Source organism: Phyllostomus hastatus, unplaced genomic scaffold (genome assembly GCF_019186645.2).
Source record: "Phyllostomus hastatus isolate PE091 unplaced genomic scaffold, TTU_PhHast_1.1 phas_contig_64, whole genome shotgun sequence".
Classification (NCBI taxonomy): Eukaryota; Metazoa; Chordata; class Mammalia; order Chiroptera; family Phyllostomidae; genus Phyllostomus; species Phyllostomus hastatus.
In genome coordinates, this window is record NW_025333928.1 from 9,271,557 (window position 1) to 9,284,367 (window position 12,811).

Genomic DNA, 12,811 nt, shown 5'->3' on the forward strand with positions numbered 1-12,811 from the left:
ACCTGTACCCTTGGCGCGCGCTCCCCTTTCGATCGTCAACGACAGCGGTTTTTGTGCGCGTGCGCGCGAAATAACGGCCGCTGGCGGAGGGAGGAGGGGGGGTAAAAATCTTTGAAGTGGGGGGAGAGAAGCCGCTGTCTCCAGCGCACCCACCACCTGTGCCATCGTCAGCCAATCAGCGGCCGTCTTAGGGGTCTCGCGCTTGGGACGACTGGGGCTGTTGGGCGGCTCCTCCGGTGCCTCCTCCCGCCAGAGTCCGTCTTCTACCTCCCCCCTCCCGTTGGCCTCGCGCGCGCTCGCGCTCGCGCCCGCTCCAGCCTCTTGTGTGTCCTCGCGCCCCCCGCCCGCCCTCCCCGCGCGCAGTGTGCTCCGCTCCCCCCACCCTCCTCCTCCTTTCCCCCTCCCGCCCGCCCCACGCGCCTCCTCCCTGGGTTCCCCCTCCCCCACTGACGCCTCCTCCTCCTCCCGCCCCAGGGTGAGCTCGAGCCACCTCCCTCCCTCCCTTCGCCATGGATCCCGGCAACTGGAGCAGCTTCATCTTCCAGGTAACAACCCCCTCCCCCCGCCCCACCCCCCCCTTCCCACACCCCCTCCCGCTCGCCCTCCCTCCCGTCCCACCCCCCCTCCGCGCGCCCGGTGCGCGCGCAGCTGTCCCCCTCCCTCCCTCGCGCCCTCCCCCGCCCTCCCCGAGGCGCCGGCTGGGCGCGCGCGCGGCGGGGGCCGAGGCTGCTCCCTCGCTCCCCCCCACCCCGCCCCGCCAGGCTCCAACCGCCGCCGCCGCCGCCACCGCCTGGGCCCCCGCCCCCGGTCCTCGGCCCCGCGGGGGCCTCCCGCCCCCACCGTCGCTGCTGCACTCCGCGGCCAGCCAGGCGCCCTCCTTCCCTCCCTCCCGCCGGCCGGGGTGCGCGGGCGGCGGGGCGGCCCTCGGGCCATGCGTTCGGCGCGGCCCTACCCGGCCGGCCGGGGGCGGCGCCCCGAGCTCGGGCCCCGTGCGGCCCGCGCCCCCGGCCCCCGCTGAGCCCCAGGGGGCCCACCGTGGCCGAGGCCATGTTCCCCGTGTTCCCTTGCACGCTGCTGGCCCCCCCCTTCCCCGTGCTGGGCCTGGATTCCCGGGGGGTGGGCGGCCTCATGAACTCCTTCCCGCCACCTCAGGGTCACGCCCAGAACCCCCTGCAGGTCGGGGCTGAGCTCCAGTCCCGCTTCTTTGCCTCCCAGGGCTGCGCCCAGAGTCCATTCCAGGTGAGTAGGGGGCCGGCCGCGGCGGGCCGGGCCGGGAGGGCGCCTTCCAGCGGCCGCAGCCCACAGGGTGCCTTGTCTCCGCAGGCCGCGCCGGCGCCCCCACCCACGCCCCAGGCCCAGGCGGCCGAGCCCCTCCAGGTGGACTTGCTCCCGGTTCTTGCCGCCGCCCAGGAGTCTGCAGCCGCAGCCGCCGCGGCCGCAGCTGCCGCTGCTGCTGCCGCCGTTGCTGCGGCGCCCCCAACCCCGGCCGCCGCCTCCACAGTGGACACAGCGGCTCTGAAGCAGCCGCCCGCACCCCCTCCACCGCCCCCGCCGGTGTCGGCACCCGCTGCCGAGGCCGCGCCCCCTGTCTCTGCCGCCACCATCGCCGCAGCCACTGCCGTCGTAGCCCCAACCTCGACGGTTGCCGTGGCCCCAGTCACATCTGCCTTGGAGAAGAAGACAAAGAGCAAGGGGCCCTATATCTGCGCCCTGTGCGCCAAGGAGTTCAAGAACGGCTACAACCTCCGGAGGCACGAGGCCATCCACACGGGAGCCAAGGCTGGCCGGGTCCCTTCGGGTGCTATGAAGATGCCCACCATGGTGCCCCTGAGCCTCCTGAGTGTGCCCCAACTGAGTGGAGCTGGTGGAGGAGGGGGAGAGGCGGGTGCCGGCGGCGGAGCGGCCGCGGTGGCAGCGGGTGGCGTAGTGACCACCACCGCCTCGGGAAAGCGCATCCGGAAGAACCACGCCTGTGAGATGTGCGGCAAGGCCTTCCGCGACGTCTACCATCTGAATCGACACAAGCTGTCGCACTCCGATGAGAAGCCCTACCAGTGCCCTGTGTGCCAACAGCGCTTCAAGCGCAAGGACCGCATGAGCTACCACGTGCGCTCACATGACGGCGCTGTGCACAAGCCCTACAACTGCTCCCACTGTGGCAAGAGCTTCTCCCGGTGTGCACGGGGCCTTGGCCCTCACTAGGCGGTGGGTGGGGAGGGAGGGACTGTGATGGAGGTGGCCTAGCCTTGCTGGTGGGGTGGGAGGAGGTTTCTGAGGATGGAGACTGGGAGCCACTCCCAGGGAGGAAGGGAGCAAAACCTCTCCGGGTTACCAGGGAGCAGGGGGTGGTACTTAGCAAAGGAGGTGGGCCCTTGGATTGTTGGAAAGCTTGGCGTGGACAAGGCAGGGGAGAGATTTCCTGCCTAAGTAGGACTCTGAAGCTCCGGGCTCAGGGAGTAAATTCAGGGAACTTTGAAAGACCTCTTGTGCTAGGTTAGGCAGATTTGGGGGCATTTCCACATCCCAGGGCCCTAACCCCACCCCCAACATATCCCCAGGCCGGATCACCTCAACAGTCACGTCAGACAAGTGCACTCAACAGAACGGCCCTTCAAATGTGAGGTAGGAAGCCCACCTCTTCCTGTCTTGGCTTTCATGATTTTGATCCTCATTATAGTTGTCTGAGTTCAGCCTCTCAGACCCCCTTTTTCTCTTTTGCTTTTTCACTCCATTTTCTCATCCCTTCTTCAAGGCCTCATCGTCTCACTCCCATTTCCTACAGATCAAAGATCCCCAAGGCTCTGATTCCTTTAACCTCTTGCCCCCTCTCCCCACTCCCTGAAGCTTTAACTCTCCTGACACCCCCCCCCACACCCCTCCCCCTTCCCCAGAAATGTGAGGCAGCTTTCGCTACGAAGGATCGACTGCGGGCACACACAGTACGACATGAGGAGAAGGTGCCATGTCACGTATGTGGCAAGATGCTGAGTTCAGCTTATATTTCGGACCACATGAAGGTGCACAGCCAGGGCCCTCATCATGTCTGTGAGCTCTGCAACAAAGGTACATGCTGAGGGATGCTGGGAGGGCCAGGGACAAAGGGTGGGGACAAAGCCAGAGGCCCTTCCACAGATGTGAGTTAAAGGTGCTGTAGCTGAGAGCTTGTGGCATCTAGAGCCCTGTAGGAAGCAATGAAGTGACATTGGGACCACTGTACATCATTAGGTTCTAAGAGATCACAGCTGGAAGAGATGACCTACCAAAAAGAGTCAACCTCTGGGTGTACATGGGGAGAATGGGAGTGGGACATGGCTGCTTTGGGGAAGGAGTGGTCAAGAGAGCCAGTGCCCAAGGGTTGAGAGACGGTTTCAGCTATGCAGCCACAAGTTCTCATCTTCGGCTCCTGGGACAAGTGGAGTACACTGACAGGGGCTTAACAAGCGTGTACCCTGCTTCAGTAGCAGAAAAATTTGCTTTTAAATAGATTTTCTTATTCACTGAGTCACTGGGCTGAGACTGTACGGGACACTGGAGGGAGGGGACACAGCCGTCTCTACTGAGGGTCAACCCTTCAAGTATCTAGGAATCAGTGGCCTGTCACCCCAGGAGAAATCCCCTAGCCATGGAGAATGGGTTCTGGGTACCAATGCCAAGGAGCAGACCCTACTCAACCAGGTCCCAGTTTCAGAGTGGGGCTGTGCCCTACCAGCCTTAGCAGAGTAGTTGGCCCCAGGTTACCAAGGATGCGGTGGGAGGAGGACAAGGCCACCATCTGAGGAAGGCGTCCCCAGCCTAGGAGAATAACCCCGTCTCTGGGGTCTCCATCGGGCTGACCCCATCCCCCCCATCCCAACCCCCCCCCCCCATAGGCTTCACCACGGCAGCATACCTGCGCATCCACGCGGTGAAGGACCATGGGCTCCAGGCCCCGCGGGCTGACCGCATCCTGTGCAAGCTGTGCAGCGTGCACTGCAAGACCCCCGCCCAGCTGGCCGGCCACATGCAGACCCATCTGGGGGGGGCCGCACCCCCTGTCCCGGGAGATGCCCCCCAGCCACAGTCCACCTGCTGAGGGGGACCCCTGCACCCACCAGGCAAGGCGTGGGGCATGGCTGGGGGGGATGGATGGTGTGTGTGGGACAAGGGGGCTCAAGGGGCCCAATAGGGGATCTCAGGAAGGCCAGGGATGTCCATCCTACTACTCATGTTAGGGAGACTACTGGGGTCAGGGAGGGCCCTTCAGGAGAACTGGGTAAGGATGCAGGCCAAAGCCTCTGGAAACCAAACAGGAAGTGAGCAACGGCTGTGTCCCAGGGTGGGGAGTCTGGGGCAAGCAACAAGGCTCTTGCCATTCAGATGGCACTGTGATCTGGTGTTTCTCACCATGCAGGTACCGGTGAGGTTTGTCCAATGGCAGCGGCAGCGGCGGCAGCAGCGGCGGCGGCGGCGGCGGCAGCGGCGGCTGCTGCATCAGTGGCAGCCCCTCCTACAGCTGTGGGCACCCTCTCTGGGGCTGAAGGGGTGCCTGTGAGCTCTCAGCCACTTCCCTCCCAGCCCTGGTGAACTCCCAAGTTGGTGAGGGGGAGAAGGGAGAATGGAGGAAAGTCCCTTGGTACAATCTCCTTTCCACCCCTCTCTTCCCACCAACTCTACACTGCTTCCCCCACTACCCATGGAGCGTCCTGAAGGAAAGGAGGAAGAAAAGTTTTCTTAGGGGAATTCACTAGGTTTTAACAATTTGTTTCTCTTGCTCCTCTCTTCCTATCAGACCTGACCCCACACACACACCTGTCCTCTTGGTTGTGTTGAAGCTCCCTGGACAGTGGGCAGGGGTGGCAGAGGACAGGAGTAGCCACTGCCCTCACCCCCTCTCCTCTCTGTAACCCTCTGCCTTGCCTTTCCAGGGATTTGTGAACCTTCTCCCTTAATGGTCCTTCTTGCTCTCCTTCCAGTCCCCCCTACTGTCTGCTGCCCCTCCCTGGGGAGTTGGTGCTTTTTTTTTTTTTTTCCAGGGGGAGGGAGGAGAGAAAGGAGGGGAATCAAAGATTCTGTCGTAGGGGGGAAAAGGTGAGATTTGAGAAGAGGCAGAAACAGGGAAGGCAAAGGTGGTACCTTCATAAGGTGGGGTTGTTTAGGGTCAGGCCCTAAGCATTGTCCTACTGGAGAATTTGTCAGGGGAAAAGAAGTCAAAGGGAGCAAAAGAAGGAGCCACTTGGGCAAGAGGCAGGGCAAGAGATGGAACTTTATGAGGCCAGGGTAAATGGGGGGTGGGGGTCCAGGGACTAGAGGTGCTGCCTGGGGTTGGGGGGAAGGCAGCTGGTGTCTCCCCTTTTCCTCTTTCACCCCAGCCCCAGCCCTGGCCTTTTCATCCCTCTCCCCCAAGATAGAAGCTGTGGCCCTGGCCATGTCATCGTGTTCCAGTGTCCCCTGCATGTTCCCTACCCTTCACTCCCTCTTGCGTGGATCCCATTACAATAAATTTTAAATAAAAACTTGGCTCTGGCTTGAATGAATTGCTCTCACTGAAGCCCCTGTTTCCATCCCCAAAGGGTTTCTTGGGCCTGGTGTCAATCCCAGCCTTGCTCTACCTTCTGCAGCTCTGGCTCCTCCCTCCCTGGAGGCAGCACAAGTGGCTGCAGCCCAGATTCAGGGTGAGGCCAAGTGTCCACACGCTGTGGAGAGCAAGTTCCAGGACCCCCAGGTCTCTGGGGGATACCCAGTCTGGACAGGTGCAGAATAGCCAGCCGCTGTAGATTTGAAGAGTCCTGGGTTAGAAACCCAAATAGTTGCTACAACCCACCCAAATACCTGCACAGTTAAGGCCCTGAGAGGTGATGGTGGATGATGTAGATTTAGCTGCAGAAAGGTAAGGGGAAGTCTGAGCCCTAGGACTGGGAGCAGTGGGGTTGAGAATAACAACTGTACTTGTCCATTCTCAGCATGGTACCCCCACATCTTCACTCGGGCTTCTCTGCCCCAGCCTCTTCCTGCTGTTCCAGACTGCCCCCGCAGCCTCTGCCCTGCCTCTTGGGATTCCAAACCTAGTTCCTCTCCTTTCCAGCGACCCTTTTCTTGAGTCTTCCCATACCAATTTCTGCTGCGGCTTCCTTGGTAGAGGGACTTCCTGTTACGCAGGGCCCCTCCTCTTGAAACCCCACCCTGTAGCCTTCCCAAGTTTTGCCTCTCCCTTCCCCTCTTTCCGCTAGTAGGGGTGACTCCACCCGGCCCTGCCTGTCTCCCTGGACCTGCTTCTCGCAGACCCCACAGACCCCTCCGTTTCATCCAACACCCTGTCTCTGTCAGGACCCTGGTGACCGTTGGCGGGAGGGGCCCGGGGCTTGGGAAGGGGATACCCCCAGGAAGGTGCGCGTGGGAAGGAGCAGGGAGCTGGCGCGAGTGGTCCCCCCGCAGGTTGCCTGGGTAACGCGGGCCTGGCACGCGTGGCTCCCTTGGGCGGGCCTGGAGGGGGCGGGGGCAGCCGCGTGCGGCAGTAGAGCGTAGGGGAGGGGACCTGAGAGGAGGGGACAAGCAGAGCGGAGGGGAGACCCGCCACCTCCCTCCTTCTCTTGCTCCCTCCTGGGCTGCGGCTGCTGCAACGGCGGCGACGGCTGCGGTGGCGGCGGCAGCCGGAGCAGTCTGGAAGCCGGCGTCCAGGTGAGACGGGGATGCACTGAGGCTGCGGGTAGGAGTGGACGGACAGAAGGCAGACGCCGGGGAAGGCTGCACTGCATAGGAACACGGGTGCTGGCGGACTGGCTGGTGGTGCTGGGCGCTCCAAGCCAATGGAAGGTGGAGACACAGGGGGCACCCCCGGGGCAAGGGAATCCCTGAGAGAGGGGCTAAGGAGGGGCTTAGAAGAGAAGCCCAGGACACCCAAGGAGGAGCGGGGGCGTCTGCACCCCAAAACGCGCAGCAAGAAAACCGCACCCACTGGCACCCAGGTAGGAAAGAAGGATGCGTAGTATTATGTGAGTAAGGGGCCTGCCTCTGCCCAGTCTGCCTGTCAGAGTGTATGGGTGTCTGCACAGCTTGATTTTGAGGTGCTGGGGCATCTGCTAGGATCTCGGAGGCTGGATCTTGTTGGGGTACCCAGAAGGAGACCATGGGAGGGTCCTGTTTACAAAAGGGTTAATCTTCCCAGGGCTCCCCCAAGCAGAATAATTTGATCAGAGCACTCCACCCCAAAGATATCCCACCCCAAGGCAACTTTTCTTCCTCTCTCCAGAGGCAGCCCTAGGCTGGCGCGGAGACAGGAACATATAGCCCTCTTCAGCTGCAGTTCTGAAAGCTGCCTCTTTCCTCCTCACACCAAGCCTGTCTCCTCCTCTTCCAGGATTTGCTGCTGTCTCTGCTGCTCCATCCTCCTCTCAGAGGCCCTCTCCCCTCTCCCATCTCAAGATGGCAGCCAGCAGCTCTGAGGTCTCTGGGATGAAGGGGACAGAGGAGGGTCTCCAGACCCAGGGAGAAGGACCTGGCCATTCTGAGGCCAAAACTGGCCCTCTCCAGGTCCCAGCTGGGGTCCCAGATGAGCCAGAGGCCCTGCAGCCAGGTCCAGACATCACTGGGGCCCCTATGGACTCAGAGCCCAAAGCTGAGATGGCTCCAGAAATCACAGAGATCCCAACAGGGGCCCCAGAAACAGCCCAGGCCAAAGACCTCAGCCCAAGCTCAGGAGGGGAACCAAAGGTCAACTCCAGTCCCAAAAAAGCATGCCAAGAGCCAGCATCCCAGCCAGAAGTGAGCAAAGAGGTAACTGCAGACCAGGGGACCAACCTGGAGTCTGCAGGCCTGTTTGAGCCAGCCTCAGAGCCCACTTCCCAGCTGGACCCTCAGTCAGGTTCCCAGCCCACCCCCAAGCCAGCCCTTCAGACAGAGCCTCCTACCCAGGAGGACCCCACCACTGAGGTCTTGACTGAGAGTCAAGGAGAAAAGCAGGAGAATGGGGCAGTGGTTCCCCTGCAGGCTGGTGATGGGGAAGAGGGCCCATCCCCCCAACCTCACTCACCACCTTCAACAAAACCCGCCCCAGCCAATGGGGCTACCCCCCGCATGCTGCAGCAGCTTGTTGAGGAAGACCGACTAGGAAGGGCTCACAGTGGGCATCCAGGATCTCCCCGAGGTAGCCTGAGCCGCCACCCCAGCTCCCAGCTAGCAGGGTCTGGCATAGAGGGGGGTGAAGGCACCCAGAAACCTCGGGACTACATCATCCTCGCCATCCTGTCCTGCTTCTGCCCCATGTGGCCTGTCAACATTGTGGCCTTCGCTTATGCCATCATGGTGAGCCTCATGGGACCCTGGCTTCCTGCACTGGAACAAAGCCGCAGGAGTGCCTGGCCTTCCCTCTCTGCATGGATCTCACTTCCAAGTCACAGGACCTTGCTTGCCTTTCCTTAGGACTTCACCCTCTGAGCCACTATTGCCCCATCCCTTCAGGTGGGAGGGATATCCAGACATGTTTCACACAGCCTTGCTGACCTGTGCCCTCCTCCCCCTTGCCTCTCTCCTTCCTCCCTAACTATGGCTGGCCTGTCTCCTCTGGATGACTCTTTCACCTGATCCCTGCTGGGCTGGCTTCTCCTGACCTGGGCCATGGTACCCCACCCCTCACCCTAACCTCAGTCCAGGAACAGTCTGCAGCAGGGGGATGTGGATGGGGCCCATCGTCTGGGTCGAGTGGCCAAGCTCTTAAGCATCGTGGCGCTGGTAGGGGGGGTCCTCATCATCATCGCCTCCTGCGTCATCAACTTAGGCGGTGAGTGGGGGTCTGGGACAGGCTGGGAGGAATGGAAGGGTTGGCAAGGGCTGCTTTACTAACTCTTGCCCCCCCCCCACTCTCTCCTGTCCTCTCTACTCCTTTGTCTCTCCTTGTCTCCCTCCTCCCTACTCCACCCTCCACCCCAACTGTCTGTCTGTCCCTTCCTCTCCTCTTCCACAGTGTATAAGTGAGGGGCTCTGCCCTGCATTCCAAGACTTTTCTTCCTGTTGGGAGCTGCCTTGGGCCCATCCTCCCCTGCTCCCCCTGAGGGGAGCCCAATCGATGGCCCAGGCCCACACCCATAGGGACCAAGGGAGCCTGAGCAGCCTTGTTTACAGTTTCTTTCCTGCTCCTGCATCTTGCCAGGTTCCTCTGCCAACTGTAGGCCTCCCTTCTCCCTGCACTGTTTCCAGTCTCCCTGCACTTCTGCCTGCAGCCAGTCCAGCCTCTTGGTCTCCCTATTTCTGCACTTCTGAAAACCTCCCTGAACATCTCCCGAACTCTGCTCTCAGCCCATCTTCATCTCTCCCATCCTTCCTGCACTTCTTCCAACCTCCCAAATTGCTGGCACCTCAACCCTGACCTCCCCCTCCCCAACTTTCACTGTCTTTGCATCTTCCACTATTCCTTTCTTCCTTCTCTCCTTTATCATTTCTCCTTTCCTCTCCACACCCTCTGCCCTCTTCCTCCTCCTACCTCATCTACCCTCAGCATCCTTTCCTCCCCTAAGGATCCTCTCCTCCACTGTCTTGCCACCGTTTATTCTGCAAAAACTCCAGCACTTAGATCAGGCTAGGGGAGGGCGGCAACGTCAGGAGAGGACTCTCTAGCCCCGGTGCTGTTCTCTGCTGGGACCACCCAGGTCTGAATGCCTACAAGGCGTCATGGGGTCGCAGAGCTGGCAAACCGGGGCTCGTTTGGGGACTTGTGCAGGAGTGGTGAGCGCTGTTCCAAACACGCACCTGGGAGAAGGCAGGCAGTGCAGCTGTTGACCCTCCACTGTCAGCCTGAATTGACCTGCAGCGCCCCCTACCCCGCCCCCGCCCCGGGCTTTTTAACTATATTGGCGAGTTTCTTGAAGGTATAGGGGGCTGAAGTCACTCACGTGCTTTGTAATGAAAGAACCCCCCCAAACAGGACCAAAGCCCCCAGCCTCAAGGAGCGAGGACGGGGTGGAGAGCTTTATAACTAATTATTTTCTAGGAGGAGGAGGGAGGTGTGTTGTACGCCACAGTCCGCTAGGGAGGCGGAGACCGAGCCACGACGTGGTTTGGAGTTAGCGGGGGTTTTTTGTTTCCTTTAAAAAAAAAAGTGTGTGTGGAGGGGGAAAACCTAAAAGTCAAAAAAAAAATACATTTAACTGATTCTCCCTTTTTGTATGTCGGATGCTGCATGAGCCTGAAACACCAATAAATGGAGACTGCATGAAACGCTCCTCCAGCCTGAGTTGGTCCTCCCGTCGGTTCGCCACTGGGTGCGCTCTTTGGGGGAGAACCTACTAGATAGTATGCGCCTGCACCGTCCCGGCGGCCATCTTTACTGTGGGCCGAAGTCTATAATGCCCAAGCGCCTACCTGCGCATGTGCAAGCCTTCCTTTGCCTTCCTCTTCCAAGTAGCTTTCACTAGAGTGGAGCCTTCCGCGCCATCTCTATGCGCCTGCGTACTGCGACCCTGCGCAGCCTGCGAGGCAAGTCTTAGCTTCAGGTGTGTACGGCGGCTGAGGTAGCGGAACTGCGAGGTGTGGAGAGGGGCGGTGTGAAGGCGAGAAGAACGGTCTGACCGAGAAAGTGGTTTCTGCAGTTCCCGGGGAACATTGAGTACCGGATCTCAATCCCTGGGGCGGGGTACTTGGAGGAAACTGAGCGCCCCCTCCTGGGAACGCGCGGTCTGGTCGCAGGGACCGCTGTTGGAGCCTGATTGGTTGGAGAGACATCTTTGGGGACACCCCTGGGGAGCCCAGTTCTTGGGGGTCGGGGAAATCCCCCGCTTAGCACTCCTGCCTCACCTATAATCGCAGGGTTCCTTCCCTAGTGGCTTATGTCCCTTGTCCGGGGTCATGGAGATATTGCGGCCAGCACGGCAGCGCCTCTGTCTGAAGAAGGGGAAGTGACCTCCGGCTTCCAAGCTCTGGCGGTGGGAGATACCGGAGTCCCCTCGGCTTCGGCCAATAAAGCCGAGGAAGAGGGGGAAGGAGTACGGGAGGAGGCCGAGCGTGAGGGGTCTGGGATCGAGGAGGTGCAGGGAGAAGCCCCCAGTGCTGAGGGTGAAGAGCATGCCAAGGGAGAATCCGAGGACTGGTGCGTGCCCTGCAGCGATGAGGAGGTGGAGCTGCCCGCGGATGGGCAATCCTGGATGCCCTCCCCTTCTGAAATCCAGCGGCTCTATGAACTGCTGGCTGCCCACGGTACCCTGGAGCTTCAGGCCGAGATCCTGCCCCGTCGGCCACCCACGCCTGAGGCCCAGAGTGAAGAGGAGAGATCTGATGAGGAGCCAGAGGCCAAAGAGGAGGAAGAGGAAAAGTGAGGGCACACCCTTACACCTTGTTCTGAGGCTGCTCCCCCGAAGCTAGGAGGAAATGGGGAGGGGAGGTGGGAACCTGGAGCATGGAAAATGGAGGGTGGGAAAAGAACAGGAGAGGAAGAGCTGGCAGGCTGGGCGAAACATCTGTGGGTGTTTAAGGAGACCACCCTCACCCTTCACTCTCTGTCCACCTGTCCAGACCGCGCATGCCCACAGAATTTGACTTTGATGATGAGCCAATGACACCCAAGGACTCCCTGATTGATCGGAGACGCCCCCCAGGTACTGACAAGAGGGAAATGTTGGGGGAAGGTGAAGGGCCTGTGCTCCCACTTACCCAAAAAGTGACTCCCTAAAAGAGGCCTTTGGTGCCTTGTTGCTGCAGGAGAGCATTCACACAATGGGGTCATCATGTCAGCTTAAATTGATAACCCTATATTCCTTTAACAGAATATCACAGATAATTCTATCATGGCTCCCATTTCTTTTATCTCCATCTCCCCAAAAGTCCAAGTCTTCCCGGTCATGCATTATTACCTAGATCCACGTCTCTATACCACTGTTTACATTTCGTAATCTGACCCCATTTCTACCCCATATGCCTTCCCAGAATTTACCCTTAGAACGGTTCTTGATTTCTCATTGATTCGTCATTGCAGGGGAGAGGGGGAAGAGCATGTTGAGAGAGAATCCTACACCCCTCCCCCAGGCTTCCAAAGATATTTCCATTTAAAATAAGAGATCCAAACCCCTTATCATGGCTTTCACCTTATTTCTTTGGTTTCATCTTTCACATCTCCCCAGCCCTCTACACTCTTTGAACAGACCTCCTTGTTCCTACCCAGGGGCCTTTGCACTTGCTCTTCCACTGCCTGGGGTGGTCTTCACTGGTAATTCCCCAAGTAATTACTAATATCCATGCAGGTGTACACTGCTTCACTCCCTTCCACATTTCTCACCTTCCCCTTCTCCAGGAAGCTCAGCCCGGAGCCAGAAACGGGAAGCCCGCCTGGACAAAGTCCTCTCAGACATGAAGCGACACAAAAAGCTGGAGGAGCAGATCCTTCGTACTGGCAGGGACCTGTTCAGCCTGGACTCAGAGGACCCCAGCCCCAGCAGTCCCCCACTCCGGTCCTCAGGGAGTCTCTTCCCCCGGCAGCGAAAATACTGACTGGTGCTCCTAGGGCCTTTCTTCCCTAACTCAGGGTGCTGGGAAACTTGGAAGAGGAGCAAAACTCCAAGTTCCTAACACAGCACCTTGCCAGAAAGAGGGCGTGTGTGTGTGTGTGTGTGTGTGTGTGTGTGTGTTTTCTGTTGAACATTTATTTGAAAACCTGGCCTGCAATTTCTGAATCTAAAATAAAAAATACAAAGTTATCTTCTCTTAGAGGAGGGGTTTGAGCTGGAACCCAGACAGTTGTTGAGGGGCAGAATTGTCTTCACCCATTTTGGGAAGTTAGAGCTTTATGGGGCAGAGATGAACTCAGTCAGGCACCTGCCTTAAGTCCCAGTCTCTTTCCAGTGGGGCCAGCTGG

The 12,811-nt window shown here is 59.6% G+C and overlaps 3 protein-coding genes across 8 annotated transcripts; all 3 read left to right on the top strand.

The window, feature by feature from the left end:
- The first annotated feature begins 107 nt into the window (after nucleotides 1–107).
- MAZ (MYC associated zinc finger protein) lies at nucleotides 108–5,496 on the top strand. 6 transcript variants are annotated; one of them, XM_045849015.1, is made up of 8 exons: nucleotides 108–254; nucleotides 475–545; nucleotides 1,153–1,239; nucleotides 1,324–2,174; nucleotides 2,559–2,622; nucleotides 2,892–3,063; nucleotides 3,870–4,094; nucleotides 4,391–4,524. In XM_045849015.1, exons 2-7 carry the CDS (start codon nucleotides 510–512, stop codon nucleotides 4,070–4,072), a joined length of 1,413 nt encoding a protein of 470 aa, XP_045704971.1. In that variant the 5' UTR covers nucleotides 108–254; nucleotides 475–509; the 3' UTR covers nucleotides 4,073–4,094; nucleotides 4,391–4,524. The 6 variants fall into 6 exon arrangements, with proteins under 6 accessions (XP_045704971.1, XP_045704973.1, XP_045704972.1 ...); XM_045849016.1 differs by having other exon boundaries at nucleotides 219–236; XM_045849017.1 differs by lacking the exon at nucleotides 3,870–4,094 and having other exon boundaries at nucleotides 113–254; nucleotides 4,391–5,496.
- A 1,014-nt stretch (nucleotides 5,497–6,510) lies between these two features.
- PRRT2 (proline rich transmembrane protein 2) lies at nucleotides 6,511–9,412 on the top strand. Its single transcript, XM_045848772.1, has 4 exons — nucleotides 6,511–6,654; nucleotides 7,334–8,277; nucleotides 8,620–8,752; nucleotides 8,936–9,412. Exons 2-4 carry the CDS (start codon nucleotides 7,399–7,401, stop codon nucleotides 8,944–8,946), a joined length of 1,023 nt encoding a protein of 340 aa, XP_045704728.1. The 5' UTR covers nucleotides 6,511–6,654; nucleotides 7,334–7,398; the 3' UTR covers nucleotides 8,947–9,412.
- Nucleotides 9,413–9,586: 174 nt separating this feature from the next.
- On the top strand, nucleotides 9,587–12,663 carry PAGR1 (PAXIP1 associated glutamate rich protein 1). The gene is made up of 3 exons (XM_045848773.1): nucleotides 9,587–11,275; nucleotides 11,476–11,558; nucleotides 12,251–12,663. The coding sequence occupies exons 1-3, from the start codon at nucleotides 10,794–10,796 to the stop codon at nucleotides 12,445–12,447; spliced, it is 762 nt and encodes a 253-aa protein (XP_045704729.1). The 5' UTR covers nucleotides 9,587–10,793; the 3' UTR covers nucleotides 12,448–12,663.
- The last annotated feature ends 148 nt before the right edge of the window (nucleotides 12,664–12,811 follow it).